Below are 17,260 nucleotides of genomic sequence, written 5' to 3'. Positions count from 1 at the left end.
GAGAGTGTATTGCCAAAAAAGGAAACAAGACATTTCAAGTGGGACAACCCAAAAAGGAAAGCAGGACATTTCAGCTGGGACAGAGGGAGTATTTGGTAGAAGTAATGAACTAATAAATTTTCTAAAAAAAATAGTGTAAGAGATAATAGATTTAAATAGACCAAATTGTTAATTGAAAATTAAATATAATAAATTACATTTATATTTTTTTATATTATCAAAGAAAATAATATTAATTATGCGTAAAACGCACACGCTCTTTCTGCCCGTGAGTATAAAAAATTCTGCCCGTGAGTATATAGGGATGGCAGTGGGCCGGATCTGGCCGGATCCTGCTTGGTTCAGATCCAGATCCGAGTTTTCTTACTTAGGTCCAGATCCATTGGATCCAAAAAAATAAGATCCAAACCCAGATCCATTAGATCCACGGGGTCTCGGGTCCAGATCCAGATCCATACTTTTTACCCTTTTAAAACATTTATAAATTTTAAATTAACTAAAAAAAATGAATTTTGTCTAGAGTATCAACAATTATTTAAAAATAAATATTAAATCATAACCTATATAAAAATATTAGTATAAAATTTCATAATAAGTAAGAATATGATATTCAAGTACTAAATAATATATTAGTAGATACACACTTATTTTAATTGTATATATAAAAAGGGATGAATCCGTCCCATAATAAGTGGCCACATTTCCTTTTTCGTCTGTCCCACTATAAGTGGCTGCTTTCTAAAAATGGCAAAAGTTTACTTTAATTAAGTCAACAATTACTCACTAATTTGGTCAACAATTGTAGGCCACTTTCTACAAATGCCAAAATTACTTTAATTAAGTCAACAATTACTCACTAATTTGGTCAACAATTGTAGGCCACACTCTATTAAAACATATAACACTCAATTTCTTAATCTCCGTGCCGAAAAGAATGTGGCCACTTATTATGGGACGGAGGGAGTATATCATTACAATCAATTTTATCTTTATCTTCATCACAATATTCAGTAACAGTGGAACAATGTGTCTTCCATTTTTACATTGAAAAGAAAAAAACAATATTATCAATATAAATAAAAGATAATAATAATAACTAAAATTTAAATTAAGATAAAATAAAATATTATTTTTAATAGAATTATATACATTATTTATGAAAATAGATGTTTAGATTAGTAATAGATTTTTAAGGTAGAGTTTGATAAAAATAAAATAAAATATATATTTTTATATATAACCGGATCCATTGGTCGGATCTGGGTCTGAAAACTTTTGCTCCATATTCAGATCCGCAAATCTTAAGAGTAATTCAGATTCGGTCTAGATCCATTGGATCCATTTTTTACAAGGTTCAAATCCTGTAAAAGAAATCTGGATTTGAAAATTTGGATCGGGTCCAGGATCCATTGCCATCCCTATGAGTATAAAAAAGATGCATATTATCTCGAGATGCATTTATTATATACGTTTGGAATATATATAGTATTAAAGGTTCTAAATAAATGAAGCTGGATTTTGAGTATTGTGGTAATAGCTTGCTCGAGCTCGCACAGATTCAAACTCAGCTCAACCCAACTCGTATCACTAACACCACTCAATACATATATATAAATTATGTCGCTAATTAATAGTGTTCTTTTACCTGAAATTCCATAAATCAACACCTCTCTTCATTATAAACTTGGAATAGTATAAATGAGTGTAAATAATTGTGACAAAATTTGGTCCAAAAAAGAGACAAAAAAAAGTGCCAAAATTTGAGTGTCATGGAGATACACCGTCTGTTATTGGTATGAGAAGATGATTCTCGACTTTTTTTTATTTTTTCATCATTTGCAAGCTGTTCTATTTTTATGATACTACATATTTTTGCACTCGATGTCTTCTATTCTTGTTGTTGTGCTTATTTTATATATGATGATCATCACGGATATGCGATTGGGTGGCGTATAACGAAATACTCCCTTCGTCTTTCAATTTTTTACTTTTGCTGTCATTTTAGTTTGTCCCTATATAATCTTTATCCATTTCTATTTCTAATAAAATTACTTAACACATTTATATTTATATATATATAAAAGCTCAACCACTTATATAAATAGTAAGTTATGTTTTCTCGCCAAAATCACCTTGCTACTTTTAGAATATATATAGACACTTCTTAAGATATAAAATAAGAATCATTTCCAGCCCTTAGATCATCAAGATCTACGATTGATTCGTAACCATATTGGATGGATTTATGATCCTGAGTTCGAATCCCAAAGGTAGCAAAAATTTATTTTTCACAATTCATACCTTTATACAACAAATTCATACGTGTTCTACATAAAATTCATACATTGAAAATTGTCCTTATTTCTTATTTTGAGATGTGTTTTCACGGTAGCCCACCCCTATATATATAACTTTTTTGTTTGTTCTTATTTTCATCTATTTAAGATTATATAAATATTTTTTTGTTATAACTTTTCATATTGCTCCAATTGAAGTATTACTTAATTTTTTATCTTTTAAATATTTTATATTTGTTAGTCATACGGATAAATGTAAATAAACTATTCAATAAATATTTATAATATTATTAAAATACTTATATTAGTAATATCTATGATTAAAATAGACTTTATGATATTTATTTATTTGTTCTTTCTTGAATATTAATGAACATATGTGAAATATTTGAAATTTAATATATGTGATAAATCCAAATTATTAATATATGGACCTCCTCGTTAAATTCGGTCATCCTCATTGGCTTTGAAACTGTTAATATTCCGATCGATCAATATATTTAATTAAGGGGTTATTGCCATAAAATACACATAGTTTGCTAATTTTCTGATTTATAACATGACTTTAAAATTTGGCTAGAAAATACATCAAGTGTAAATTTAATCTTCATTTTAACATAATTTAAATTTATGAAAAATAAAAATCTATGTAGCATATTAATTTTTATTTTAAGTCTATGTAGCATGACCACAACACATACCTCACACCCACACCCACAAACACACACCTCGCACCCACCCTCGCGCACACACACACGCACAACACCCTCTCTCTCCCTCTCACGCCTACTGCCTACTGCAGCCGCTGCCTGATGGCGGCGCCGCCCGACGGAGGCCGGCAGCCCCCTCCCCTCTCTCCTCCGACCTCTCTCCCTCTACCTTTCTCCCTCACACCCACACACAACACACACATTCACATACATGCCGCCCCACCCCCTCTCTCTCGGCACTCCTACCGCCGCCGGCTCGACGTCGGTGCCGTCGTCGGAGCGACGTCTCCGCCTCTCCCTTCGTTCTCTCTCTCCTCCCTCATCTCTCGTCTCTCAACTCTTCCTTCGTTAGTTTGCTAATTTTCTGATTTATAACATGACTTTAAAATTTGGCTAGAAAATACATCAAGTGTAAATTTAATCTTCATTTTAACATAATTTAAATTTATGAAAAATAAAAATCTATGTAGCATATTAATTTTTATTTTAAGTCTATGTAGCATGACCACAACACATACCTCACACCCACACCCACAAACACACACCTCGCACCCACCCTCGCGCACACACACACGCACAACACCCTCTCTCTCCCTCTCACGCCTACTGCCTACTGCAGCCGCTGCCTGATGGCGGCGCCGCCCGACGGAGGCCGGCAGCCCCCTCCCCTCTCTCCTCCGACCTCTCTCCCTCTACCTTTCTCCCTCACACCCACACACAACACACACATTCACATACATGCCGCCCCACCCCCTCTCTCTCGGCACTCCTACCGCCGCCGGCTCGACGTCGGTGCCGTCGTCGGAGCGACGTCTCCGCCTCTCCCTTCGTTCTCTCTCTCCTCCCTCATCTCTCGTCTCTCAACTCTTCCTTCGTTTCCCCTGAATTCAAAAGACGCACACACAAACAGCGGCGGCGCCACTCCCTCCACAGACAAGAGTAGTCGCTGACCGCCGCCTGAAACCCTAGGCTCAGCCTCCCTCTGCGCGAACTCCGGTGAAGATCAGCTCTATCCCCAAATCGGATTAGAGCCACCACCTGAAACCCTTCGATCCCCAAATCACCACCTCTATCCTCAAATCAGCCGTCCCAAATCGGAGCCTTCTTTCTCACCGATAACCCGCCTCTCTCTTGCTCTATTTTTTGGCGATAAAGGAGCTCTCCAAATCATGGTCGACGAAATTTTTTTAAGCTTCAACCTATTTCCAAATGAGGGAGGAGAGAGAGAACGAGAGATGAAGGAGGAGAGATAGAACGAAGGGAGGGGACGCCGCTCCGGCGACGACACCGCCGTCGAGCCGGCGGCGGCAGTAGCACCGAGAGAGAAGGGGTGGGCGGCGTGTCTGTGAGTGTGTGTGGTGTGTGTTCGTGTTTGTGTGTGTCAGTGTGTGTTTGTGCGTGTGCGTGTGAGGTGTGTGTTGTGGTCATGCCACATAGATGTAAAACAAAAATTAATATGCCATCTAGATTTAAAATAAAAATTAATATGCCACATAGATATTTATTTTTCATAAATTCAAATTATGTTAAAATTAAGATTAAATTTAAAATTGATGTATTTTCTGGCCAAATTTTAAAGTCATGTTATAAATAAGAAAATTGGCAAAGTATGTGTATTTTATGGCAATAACCCCTTTAATTAACTTTGAAACTATTAATATTCTCATGCGAAATATGTAGGAAATCCAAACCAAATAACCGCGTGCTATTAATAAATTTCAGAAGAGGAACGGACGACTACCGATTTCGTTAGCATTTCAATCGACTTCACTTTAATATAGATGCATGCAAATTAAATTTTAAACTCAAGAGGCTCAAAATTCAATGACTTCTTATAATAATCTTTAACGCTCAATCGAGTCTCTATATATATTGGTGATCATATCCCTTGATTCTTCACTTACAACTTACATCTTCTACTAATATATACAACTCTTCATCACTCCATATATAAAATGGGTGGAAAAGGCGGTGGCGGTGGTGGAAAAGGTGGAGGAGGAGGAGGAGGAAAAGGCGGAGGCAGCGGTGGTGGAGGAGATAAAGGTGGTGGATCGGCCGCTAAAGGAGGTGGCGGCGGTTCTTCGGGGACGATGAAGGCACCGGGAGGTGGCGGAGAATCCATCTCGAGGGCTGGATTTGAGAGCAACCCTCAAGGCTACTTTTCTGGGCTGCATGCTGCTGATAAAGCATCTAAATAATTATATATCTATAAATTATGGATTAATATTTGGGAGTTTCTCGCACATGTGTTATCTATATGTATCATGTGCCCAACTCTTTTATATATGAATGGATTAAACGTGGATTAATTTCTTGCTTTTATTCCAATTCTAATTACACATGTTTTCGAAAGTTTGTGCGTTCCTCAATCGATTGCATGTTACTCTCACAATACAACTGAGGTCAATATATAATACATTTACAAATATTGATAGTATTATTATTTTTTATATGAGATTGTAATGACAAAAAATGTCAATTCTAAATTGATCAATTTTGAAAATTTATAAATTATATAGTTTTTGTGCATGTATATACATTGTTGATGGTATGAGAGTTATGAGAGATATTTTAATTTATGCATTGACAATGATAATTTCTTCATTCCTTTCATGATTATTTTGATTTTGATTCCAATTAATTAGAATCAGAATCAGAATCAGAATTCACCTTGGGGCGGCTGAGCATGTCATGCATTTTTTTTACTTTCCATTTAATTTATTTCTGCTTTTTTTTTCTTTTTTTTTAATAAAAAAAAACACGTTTATTAACTTCACCTTTCATTTTAAAGCGATTTCTAATATTTAACCAATTAACGAATTTACGGACTTTGCTGCTCCCTTGATAAATACGTAAAATTTGAATAAACCAATGAGATTTATAAAAATGATAAAAGAAAAGAACAATTGAGGAGCAGCAGGCTAACAGCTGCTACTGTGCTAGTAATTGCTCACACTGCCAAAGTAGAGAATTATATAGTTTTTGTGCATGTATATACATTGTTGATGGTATGAGAGTTATGAGAGATATTTTAATTTATGCATTGACAATGATAATTTCTTCATTCCTTTCATGATTATTTTGATTTGATTCCAATTAATTAGAATCAGAATCAGAATTCACCTTGGGGCGGCTGAGCATGTCATGCATTTTTTTTTACTTTCCATTTAATTTATTTTTCCATCAAATTTGTCTTTTCTTGGTGAACCCCGTTACTATCTTTTTTTTAACACCTTTATTAACTTCACCTTTTATTTTAAAGCGATTTCTAATATTTAACCAATTAACGAATTTACGGACTTTGCTAGTCCCTTGATAAATACGTAAAATTTGAATAAACCAATGAGATTTATAAAAATGATAAAAGAAAAGAACAATTGAGGAGCAGCAGGCTTAACAGCTGCTACTGTGCTAGTAATTGCTCACACTGCCAAAGTAGAGAACTGAAAACAATTGTTTTGATAGCAGAAGAAAAAAAAAAATTGTGAGTACAATCGGTGCAAGTAGGCTGGAATCGAGGCAGGTTTCTCTCCATCTTCTTGTTTTCGGTGGTCTTTCATTTTTTCGAAAGGATTGTGTTAGAAATATGCGTTTACGGAATGGCAATGCATGTGGCATTCTTTGCTTCTGTTGCACGAGGATGATGCGAATGTGACCTGTTTTTGTTATTGTTGTTAAAATTCTTGGCGACTTTTGGTTTTGGTATATTTTCGGGATGGTTTGTGCGATTGGGCGTAGCTTTGTTTGAAATGAATTTTTTTGCGTGGTTCTGGAATTTTCGCTGCTCATGTTAATAAAAATCATCACAAAAACCTACATTTTCCTCATTATCTGTTAAAAAATAGGAGTTCACATAATTCCTCTATTTTTTTGCTACTTCTGTGAAATGGGAAGTGGGTGGGAGGGGTATTTGATGGAGTCCTGTTTCTGATTGCTTTGCCCCTTTCAACTTTGATTATCTTGCTTTCGTGATGGAGCATGAACACACATTTCCCATTCCACACCCTGTTTATACCAAATAGGGAACAAAAAACTTGATTCTGATATTTGATTTGTTCATCTGATTCTCATACAGATGGATGGGTGGGATTTTATAGAAGAAGCAGGACCTAGCACTAGCAGCATCAAGGCGAGACAAATGGAATTTGATGATGATATATACTTCAACTATTCTGATTCTGAAGATGAGGTGGACTGTGCCCTGCAAGAAGTGGACAAAGGCTTCTTGAAAGGTTTCTGTAAGAAGGCTTCAACAGCGTTTTTTGAGCAATATGGTTTAATCAGCCACCAGATCAATTCTTACAATGACTTTGTTAAGTATGGGATCCAACAAGTCTTTGACTCTGTTGGGGAGATTATGATTGAACCTGGATATGATCCTTCGAAAAGGGGAGATGGTGAGTGGAGGCGTGCAACTCTCAAGTTTGGAAAAGTTACACTTGACCGCCCAACATTCTGGACTGGTGAAAAGTTTTCATCGGCTGACGGTGCTAAAGAGTATTTGGAGCTTTTGCCCAGGCATGCTCATCTTCAAAACATGACCTATTCATCCAGGATCAAAGTTGAGACTCATCTTCAGGTAATAGGTGGTCTGTTTCTTCTTCATTGTAGTATAATCCTCTGTGGTTGTGTAGGTCAGTTGAAATATGTTTTATTTTGTTGTTGTCTTATTTAAGTACCGATTCTCCACTCAATGTGGTTAGTGCTGTTCTTTCAGATTTCAATCTGTTCTGATAATCTCAACATTTCAGGTGTACACAGAAGGTCTCTCCAGAAGTGATAAATTCAAAACTGGTGTAGATAAAGTTGTTGAGAAGACAATATTGAATGAGTGTCAGACTGATGTTAACTTTGGGAGACTTCCTGTCATGGTGAAATCGGACTTGTGCTGGATGAGTAGACATGAGCCTAATGGTGAAGAAAAAAGAGATTGTGAATTTGATCAAGGAGGTTATTTTGTTATCAAGGGTGCTGAGAAGGTAAGACTTGACTTATTAGGCCCCACTGTTTCATTAATTTATTAGTCGGGAATTGGGATAGTCAGTAGAAAGTATTGAAATATGATTTTTTGTATAACTTAATCTTATTGTTTCTCTCCGTCTCTTATTCTAACAGATGGCAAACTTTAATAATAACTTGGAAATTCCTTTTTTGTCACTTAATATGCCAATGATTTGGTTGATCTTAGTTGCCTAAGTTGTTGGCATAATATTCTACTACACTCTACTTTATTATAAAAAGACCTTGTACATTTTAAGTCATACCAAGGTCTTTCTATTTTCTGTTGGCTTAAAGTTACTTCAAACAATTGATTAATTGTGTCTTCAACTATTGGTGTAGACGTTCATTGCTCAGGAGCAAATATGCCTTAAAAGGCTGTGGGTGGCCAAAGATCCTACCTGGACCATTGCATATCGTCCAGTCTCAAAAAGGAAACGAGTGTATGTAAAGTTAGTTCCAAAAGTGGAGCATTTGATAGCTGGAGACAAGATCCTGACTGCCTACTTCTATGTCACGGAGGTTCCTGTCTGGCTTCTGTTCTTTGCTTTGGATGTTCAAAATGATAGAGACGTGGTCGAGCTGATTGGTCTGGACACTGACGAGGACTCTGCAATCGCAAATATTCTCGTGCCGTCGATATACGACGCTGATAAGAAATTTGACGGTTTCCGTAAGGCAGGCAGTGCAAGAGAGCATATCAAGAAACTAATGCAGGGATGCAACTTTCCACCTACAGAAACAGTGGATGATTTAATCGATACCTACTTCTTTCCCAATCTTAGGAGCCGGCGGCAGAAGGCTGCTTTTCTTGCATATATGGTCAAGTGCTTGCTGGAGGCTTACAGAGGGCGCCGCAAAGTTGACAACAGAGATGATCTTAGAAACAAAAGGGTGGAGTTGGCAGGTGAACTGCTTGAACGAGAGTTGAGGGTTCATATTAAACATGCGGAGAGGCGAATGGTTAAAGCCATACAGAGAGACCTTTACAAAGATAGGGAGGTGCAGACCATCGACCACTACTTGGATGCCTCAATCATCACTAATGGTCTTTCCAGGGCCTTCTCAACTGGAGCTTGGGTGCACCCTTACAAGAGAATGGAAAGAATTTCTGGTGTAGTTGCTAATCTTAGACGAACAAATCCATTGCAGGCAGTATGTGATATGAGGAAAACTCGGCAGCAGGTCTCATACACAGGCAGGGTTGGTGATGCTAGATACCCGTAAGTGAAATGCTGATTTAATTTTCTCTTTAAGGCCTAATCTTACCAACTCTAATATGCTAACTGGACCTGTTTTGAGTCATATCCTGAAGTTAGGTGATTTATCATTTATGTGAATATATTGCAAGTGGTGATACTTGATTTTATTTCATTATAAGGACCATGTTATCAGCATTATATATTTTTGGTATAAGAATAAGTATCTTATGATTGTCAAAATGGTTATTGCAGGCATCCATCTCATTGGGGTAAGGTCTGCTTTCTCTCTACACCAGATGGAGAAAATTGTGGTCTGGTTAAGAATCTGGCTAGCCTGGGTCTCGTCAGTACTAATATCCTGGAACATGAAGGCATTCTTAAAAAAATTTATGAGTGTGGAATGGAGAATTTGGTTGATGATGGTTCTTGTTTACTTGATGGAAAGCACAAAGTTTTTCTGGATGGAGATTGGGTTGGAGTGTGCAAAGATTCTTCATCATTTGTTGCTAAGCTGAGACGCAAGCGTCGCAAAATGGAAGTACCTCATCAGGTTATCTTAAACTCATATAATCTTCTCTGCTAGCATTTATGTGGTTGATGATATATCTTGACTTGTATCTGTCCCAAAATCATAGTAGAATAAGTCTAGACTTGCTTTCTTTGGCTTATGGTTTTCAAATATGTTGGATCTTTTTTATTTATCATGTTAATCTCACTTAATTCCTCATACTTTTTGATCGGCAGTGTTGTCTAATCTGCATTTGTCTCTTACTCTCTTATGATACACTTACTTTAGATATGCTTGAAAGCATTGTGATTCTATCTTGAGATGGTTCTCTCTTTGTAATCTGAAGCATCCTGCATCCACATTCACCCCCGGACAATAAGTTAGCTCAAAACATAATGATAGCATTTCTTGATGTATTATTGTTACTTTATTAAAGGTTTCCAAGTGTGGTGGAAGTCTATAGGTTTCAACATGGCACATCTTTCACAGTACTGTTAGCTTGAGCTTTCCAGCAATTCCCTTCTAAATAGGGACATGTGTCTGTATTACATTATTTCTTTTTTGTACTAATTTTTTTTTTCCTGTTGCAGATTGAAATCAAAAGAGACAAACATCAGGGTGAAGTGCGTATATTTGCTGATGCTGGAAGGATACTGCGCCCTCTCTTTGTTGTCCAGAACTTGAAGAAGATAAAAGACTTGAAAGGAGATTTTTTGTTTCAATCTCTACTGGATAATGGCGTAGTCGAGTTCATAGGACCTGAAGAGGAAGAAGATTGTCAAACTGCATGGGGGATTGACTACCTGTTCACTGCCGAATTAGATAACCCCCCTGTGAAGTATACCCACTGTGAGTTTGATAGTTCATTCCTGCTTGGTATAAGCTGTGGGATAATCCCTTTTGCCAACCATGATCACGCTAGGAGAGTCCTTTACCAGTCTGCTAAGCACTCCCAGCAAGCCATAGGGTATTCAACCACCAATCCTAGCATTAGAGTTGATACAAACTCCCATCAGCTATACTATCCCCAGAGGTCTCTTTTCCGAACTATGCTTTCAGATTGCCTTGGGAAGTCAAGGTATTCTGGACACCACAAAGGAATGATGCCACGGCCTGACTTCTTCAATGGCCAGTGTGCTATTGTGGCTGTCAATGTCCATCTTGGGTACAATCAAGAAGACTCCCTTGTGATGAACCGTGCTTCTTTAGAGCGTGGCATGTTCAGAACTGAACATGTAAGGAGTTATAAGGCTGAAGTTGAAAATTCAGAAGCGGTGGGGAAAAGGCCCAAGACTGATGAGCTTGTTACTTTCGGGAAGCTGCAAAGCAAGATTGGGCGTGTTGACAGTCTTGATGATGATGGCTTTCCCTTTATTGGAGCAAATCTCCAAACTGGTGACATAGTCATTGGTAAGCATGCTGCTTCAGGGGTTGATCATAGCATCAAGCTCAAGCATACTGAAAGGGGCATGGTTCAAAAGGTTGTGCTGTCAGCCAATGATGAGGGAAAGAACTTTGCAGTTGTATCTTTGAGACAGGTAAATTTATATTTTAGAACTTTACTCTCTTTCTATAAAAAGTAATAAAAAAAGCAGAGGACAAAATAAAAAGGGCTTTAGATCTGTCCATCAGTTATGACTTGTGGGGAATGTAATTGCCGTCCATGTACTTGCTTAAACTGGCATAAAAAAACGTTTGCTTCTCTGCACACAATTTCTGCTAGTTCACACTTCTCAGCTTGAAATCTACTCCTTGTAACTGTGTTTTCTCCTAGTGTTAGTTAATGTGATTTCCCTGGACTTTCTTGCTATCTGGATGCTCTTTGTTTGCTTCTATTGCTGATCCTCTGGCTTCATACTATGGAATATGTATTTGTACAAACATTGGAGCTATCTACCTAAAAAGCTTCCTTTGATAAATTCTATGGTGGGGTCACAAAGTGAATGGCTCTTTGAGATTTGTATATTATGACCCTGTTAGTTTTTAGAAACTGGCTCCTTTTGGGAGCATAATATAGAAATCTTGGCTTCAGTAGCTCATGAAATTAGATGCTAAATAGATTGATACACTTTCCAGCTCAGAAGGTACATTGAAATTAAAGTATGTTCAGATGCATGTGACTCTTTTAAGGGACTACTAGTGCTGTTTATGTTGTGATATAGAATGCATGTTTGTGGTCGAGCCCACTAAGACCAAATCTCTTATGCACTGTACGTTAAGTTTCTTAATTTTCCCATGTCTTATTGCTGGGTACACTTGTGGCTCTGCCCAGGTTCGGGCTCCATGCCTGGGGGACAAGTTTTCAAGCATGCACGGGCAGAAGGGTGTTCTGGGGTTTCTGGAGTCTCAGGAGAACTTTCCTTTTACCAGAAAAGGAATAGTTCCAGATATTGTAATAAACCCACATGCATTTCCTTCACGACAAACGCCCGGACAACTTTTGGAGGCTGCCCTAGGCAAAGGGATTGCACTTGGAGGTGGACTAAAATATGCAACCCCATTTTCTACTCCATCTGTTGAAGATATAACAGCCCAACTTCACAGGTATTTGTCTATTAATTAATGGTGGAGATTTTTAATTTGTGACTTCATAATAGATTCTTTGGTCAAGTGTTGGAAATGAAAGTGGAACTACTAGTGGGCTTGAAAAACCTTTAAATGTTGTCCTAATTCTTATTTATGGATATAATTTTATCCAACTCCCATTTTTAGCATTTCATCGTTGGTAATTGAATGCATCATCTTAGGGCGAAAAAGTTATGCTGATTAGTTAGGACTGTTGTTCAAAAAGTTAATTATTTAGTGATTCATTATAATTGATTCAGATTTCTATTAGTCTTCTCTTTTCCATATTCTAGAACAGCATTGATAGATAGTAAGTCGATTGTAGATTCACTCCCAACCTCCCCTGGCACTAAATTAGTGGAATTATGAAGATTTACTTCCCTTAAATCATAATCAGACAGCTTAAGAAAAGATTTCTATATTAAATTGCCTTTCCCTTGATATCTGTTTTGGCTTCTTCTCTCATAGAACAAAAGGTCGATCCGTTTACAGTGGTGTAACTTATCTATATTCTGAAACTTATATGACTGCGGCATTCTATCAGGCTCGGATATTCCAGATGGGGAGGGGAAAGAGTTTATGATGGTCGCACGGGTGAAAAGGTCGAATCTCTCATCTTTATGGGGCCAACATTCTACCAGCGTCTCACGCATATGGCTGAGGACAAAGTGAAGTTCAGAAATACAGGACCGGTCCACCCTCTTACTCGTCAGCCCGTGGCTGACAGGAAACGCTTTGGGGGAATCAAATTTGGTGAGATGGAGCGAGATTGCCTTATAGCCCATGGTGCAGCAGCCAACCTGCACGAGCGTCTGTTCACCCTCAGTGATTCGTCTCAGATGCACATATGCAGGAAGTGCAAGAACATGGCCAATGTGATCCAGCGATCAGTGTTTGGTGGTCGGAAGGTCCGTGGTCCGTACTGTCGATTCTGCGAGTCCGTGGAAGGTGTGGTGAGGGCGAATGTGCCTTATGGGGCTAAGTTGCTCTGCCAGGAACTCTTCAGCATGGGGATTTCACTCAAGTTTGAGACTGAATTGTGCTGATTCTGTGTAATTTTTGTGATTATGAATTCCTTTCTTCAGATAACTATACTTTTTAGTTCTTAGCTATGAATGTTGATAGATGTATGTAAGCATTTCTAAGTTAATTGCAACTGCTAATATCTTTCGATATGCTCATTTGTCTTTTTTAGCTTCATGCGTCTTTTTCTTCTTCCCAAATATATTATAATGATTTCAAAGTCATGGCTGCAGCTTATTTATAGCTGTGGAAAACTGTGATTTCTTGCCAAAGAAATTCAACTTTAGAATCAGAAATTGCTAAAATTTCTCAGCTAAATCATCACCAATATTTGATGCTACGTTGAGGGTAATGCTTCTATTTCCTTGACACGATGACACTAATAACATCATATCGAATTATGGGCACTTGAAAAATGATGTGAAACGTCGAAGTAATATTTCAAACCCATTCTAATATCGGAATCAAAATATATTATTTGAAATTAAATTTATGAAGGAAGAAATATTGAGAAATTAAATGTACAATCCTATGCCCCAAGTCCATAATCTTTAGTCCTCTGCCTCTGCGCGAATCCAGTCGCCCACCTCCCCACCAACCACTGCCAGACGCCATTCTGCCGCCGCGATTTAGACGTCGTCCTCCGCTCCGCGATTCAGACGCCGTCTCCGCCTTCTGCTCGAATCCAGCCGCGCCGTCCTCCGCCCAAAGCTCAGCCCTCTGGTGCCGTCTCTGCGCGAATCCAGTCGTCTACCTCCCTGCCAACCACCGCCAGTTGCCGTCCTGTCGCCGCGATTCAGATGTGGTCCACCGTCCCGCGATTCAGACGTCGTCTTGGCCTTCTGTGCGAATCCAGCCGCGCCGTCCTCCGCCCAGCCCAGCCCAAAGCTCAGCCCTCCGGCGCCGTCCTCCTTCTCCACCGCGATTCATCGAACCTAGAGTGACTCTCCTCTCTCTTTCCCTTGCCGCGATTCGCCGCAGCCCATCGTTTCTCTAACCTTCCTCTCCCCACCGCGTTCAGTCATGGTAAGAATTATATTAGGAAAAAATTGAATGCGCTTGACTATTGTAAATATAGAATGATTGTTTTCATAGAATGAAAAGATTTACTGGAAAGTTTTGATCTTTTGCTTTTATTTTATTCTTTCGGATTAGTGTTCATATGGTGGTTGGATTAATTTTATTGATATATAAAAATAGAGCATCTGATTATTATGGTTTTACTTCAAAAGTTGTGAATTGGGATTGAGATAACTTTGTCTATCTTTTTTCTCCATTGAATCTTTTTTGTTGTTTTTGGATGGTTGTGTATCTGCTTAAAATTGGGATTGAGGTAAATTGGGATTGAGATAACTTTGCTGGCAAAAAAACGGAAAAAATAGTGGCCACACGATCACGTTAATCTAACGCTACATATTTATTCTTTATTCATACTAACTAGCATTACTCCCGTGCGATGCACGACGATACCTACTTAGTTAAAATAGTAAAAATATTATATTTTTTAGAATATTATATTTAGAAAATAAAATTCTATAAGTTACTTATATTATTATTATTATTATTATTATTATTATTATTATTATTATTATTATTATTATTATTATTATATAAAATAGCTCTAATAAATATAGTATCGTTAAAATGAAGATGAAACTATCTTATAGTTGGAGCGTATCAAATGAATGATTAAGATCTTGACAAAACCTTTTTATCTAATGATTATTATTATGTATTTAAAATTTCCGTCAAAATATCTAGATATTTTTCTTTCAATTTTTCTATTAGTTATGAAAGGGTTTATGAAACTTTTAATTACTTTTTACTGATTTGCATTTCACAACATATTTTTTTGAGGTGTTAATTGACTGTAAATTCATAAACTATTAGTGAATTTTTGTATTTTTTCAACTATATAAAGTTGTAATATATAAATACATAAACTCTAGCCCATTTTGAAATTCACAAAAACTTGGGTACAACCGGTTGTACCGTACAACCAGGTTGCACTTGCACTCAGACCTTGACCCGCACCCTGACCTGAAGCCGCATCCTGACCCAAATCGTATAAATGGCATTATTTTGGGTGCGAGTGCAATCCGATTGTACGGTACACCAGGTTGTATCCAAGACCAACTCTCTGAAATTTGCCCTAAATTTTAAATTCGTCCAAATCTATATTAAAGATGATATAATATATACACATTATATTAAAATAATTTATACAAAATTTTTACTAAAATATATATAGTACTAAAATATAGGGTTAAATGCATGTAATATCATGAACTTAAGCCGAATTCCAAATTTAGCTTGACTTTTAAAAGTTTTAATTAATATGGCTAACTTTGCTCCGTGTTCAGTTTTAGCACCGATTTGTTTTCCGGCAGAACCACCTAGCAATGACGTGTCTTCCGATGGACACGTCATAATTTTGTTCTAGAGAGAGAGAGAGAGGGCTTGAGGGCTGAAATCGGCGAAAGGCAGTGGCGGGTTTGCTGTTGTTGTTCGACCGGAAATGGAGGGAGTTCGGGCAGAGGCGACGTCGTGTATAGCGGTGTCGCGACCGAAAATTCTGGCTAGGGCACCACGACGGCAAGGAGCCGCTGTTGTCGCCGAAAATCGGAGGAAGTGAGAGTTGAAAATCTAAAGATCTAAGTCTTAAGGAAGAAAAGGGAACATAGATGAGGGATGGGGGAGGCGTGAGTGGCGGTTGGCCTTGTTTACTACTGTGGCCGGCGGCGCTCGTCGCTGTTGAAAGAAAAGGAAGTGAGAGGCGTGGGAGTCAGTGGAGGATTTCGAAGCGGCGAACTTGAAGGTGGAAGTTTCTGCAGTGGAGGATTTCGAAGGTGGCGGTGGCGTGATGGGGGGAGAGGAGGAGAAGTTGCTGCAGTGGAAGATTTCGAAGCGGCAATGGAGGATTTCGAAGCGGCAATGGAGGATTTCGAAGGTGAAGGCAGCGCGGTGGAGAAGGCGGGGCGGTGGAAGAGATGGGGGTGGAGGCGGCGGAAGAGAGAGAGAGAGCTCGCCGGCCGAAAGCTTGTGCCGGCAAGCCACGTAAAAAAAACGGTGCTAAAATTGAACAAGGAGCAAAGTTAGCCATATTAATTGAAACTTTTAAAAGTCGTGCTAAATTTGGAATTCGGCTTAAGTTCATGATATTAGATGCATTTAACCCTAAAATAAATACATATGTATACATATATATATATATATATATATATATATATATGTGCGTGTGTGTGTGAGTGTTAATATATTATATCTATATATACTTTTTTATATTTAATGAATTTATAGTTTAATTTTAAAATTTAAATTTTGATAAAATAATAACTTAACAACAATTATCCTAACATAGATGATCAAGGATAAAAATAATTGCACTTAGTTTAGTTTTAAATATATGTTTTTGATGTGAAATAATGGGCTCTAAGTTTAGTTTAATGTGGAAAATGATGGTGGTGATATTGATAGTGAAGGGTGAACAAATTGGATCTGAAATTCTCTCTCTACGACCGACCATTTAATCTACTCCAAGGATCCGCCGCTGCGGTCCCTTCCGGCGAAGCCGCGCCAGACCAGCAGCGAGTGGGGAGCGGAGTCGAGACCATCATCTAGATTCAGCTGTTGTCGCGGGTTCGAGCGGCGACTACTAAATCTTCTCTTCTTCTCAAGGATCCGCCGCTGCGGTCCCTTTCCGGCGAGACCGCGACAGACCAGCAGCGATTGGGGAGCGGAGTCGCGGTGCGGCGGCACTCAACTCTCGATCGGAATAGTTGGCGCAAGTCAACGGCGGCGGCAGCTTCTTATTCCAGATCTGGGCGGTTTCTCTTCATGAAAACAGAGCCCTAGGATGCGCGCCTTTCTTCTCCGGGCGGTCCACGCGGCGGCGCGCGCTGCCGTCTAGCCTCCGGCTATCTCCTATCTGCGTCCTTTCTTGGGGACGGTGCTATT

General features: G+C 38.3%; 2 protein-coding genes across 4 annotated transcripts; both read left to right on the top strand.

The window, feature by feature from the left end:
- Positions 1-4,232: 4,232 nt before the first annotated feature.
- LOC130986619 (glycine-rich protein 2-like) lies at positions 4,233-5,348 on the top strand. Its single transcript, XM_057910080.1, has one exon. It carries the CDS (start codon positions 4,963-4,965, stop codon positions 5,203-5,205), a length of 243 nt encoding a protein of 80 aa, XP_057766063.1. The 5' UTR covers positions 4,233-4,962; the 3' UTR covers positions 5,206-5,348.
- A 1,005-nt stretch (positions 5,349-6,353) lies between these two features.
- LOC130986599 (DNA-directed RNA polymerases IV and V subunit 2-like) lies at positions 6,354-13,480 on the top strand. 3 transcript variants are annotated; one of them, XM_057910055.1, is made up of 8 exons: positions 6,354-6,526; positions 7,083-7,586; positions 7,759-7,986; positions 8,348-9,228; positions 9,460-9,757; positions 10,306-11,253; positions 11,988-12,259; positions 12,825-13,480. In XM_057910055.1, the coding sequence occupies exons 2-8, from the start codon at positions 7,083-7,085 to the stop codon at positions 13,324-13,326; spliced, it is 3,633 nt and encodes a 1,210-aa protein (XP_057766038.1). In that variant the 5' UTR covers positions 6,354-6,526; the 3' UTR covers positions 13,327-13,480. The 3 variants fall into 3 exon arrangements, with proteins under 3 accessions (XP_057766038.1, XP_057766044.1, XP_057766052.1); XM_057910061.1 differs by having other exon boundaries at positions 6,360-6,530; XM_057910069.1 differs by lacking the exon at positions 6,354-6,526 and having other exon boundaries at positions 6,899-7,586.
- Positions 13,481-17,260: the final 3,780 nt, after the last annotated feature.

Source organism: Salvia miltiorrhiza, chromosome 1 (genome assembly GCF_028751815.1).
Source record: "Salvia miltiorrhiza cultivar Shanhuang (shh) chromosome 1, IMPLAD_Smil_shh, whole genome shotgun sequence".
Taxonomy (NCBI): Eukaryota; Viridiplantae; Streptophyta; class Magnoliopsida; order Lamiales; family Lamiaceae; genus Salvia; species Salvia miltiorrhiza.
Note: the sequence above shows the minus strand (reverse complement) of the source record. Positions and strands in the feature narration are given on the sequence as shown.

Bases quoted from the DNA above. Each gene is read 5' to 3' on its own strand.
- LOC130986619 (XM_057910080.1), top strand. From the start codon at position 4,963: ATGGGTGGAAAAGGCGGTGGCGGTGGTGGAAAAGGTGGAGGAGGAGGA.
- LOC130986599 (XM_057910055.1), top strand. From the start codon at position 7,083: ATGGATGGGTGGGATTTTATAGAAGAAGCAGGACCTAGCACTAGCAGC. The intron at 9,229-9,459 runs GTAAGTGAAATG...TGGTTATTGCAG, and splicing joins GTTGGTGATGCTAGATACCC to GCATCCATCTCATTGGGGTA. The intron at 11,254-11,987 runs GTAAATTTATAT...GGCTCTGCCCAG, and splicing joins CAGTTGTATCTTTGAGACAG to GTTCGGGCTCCATGCCTGGG.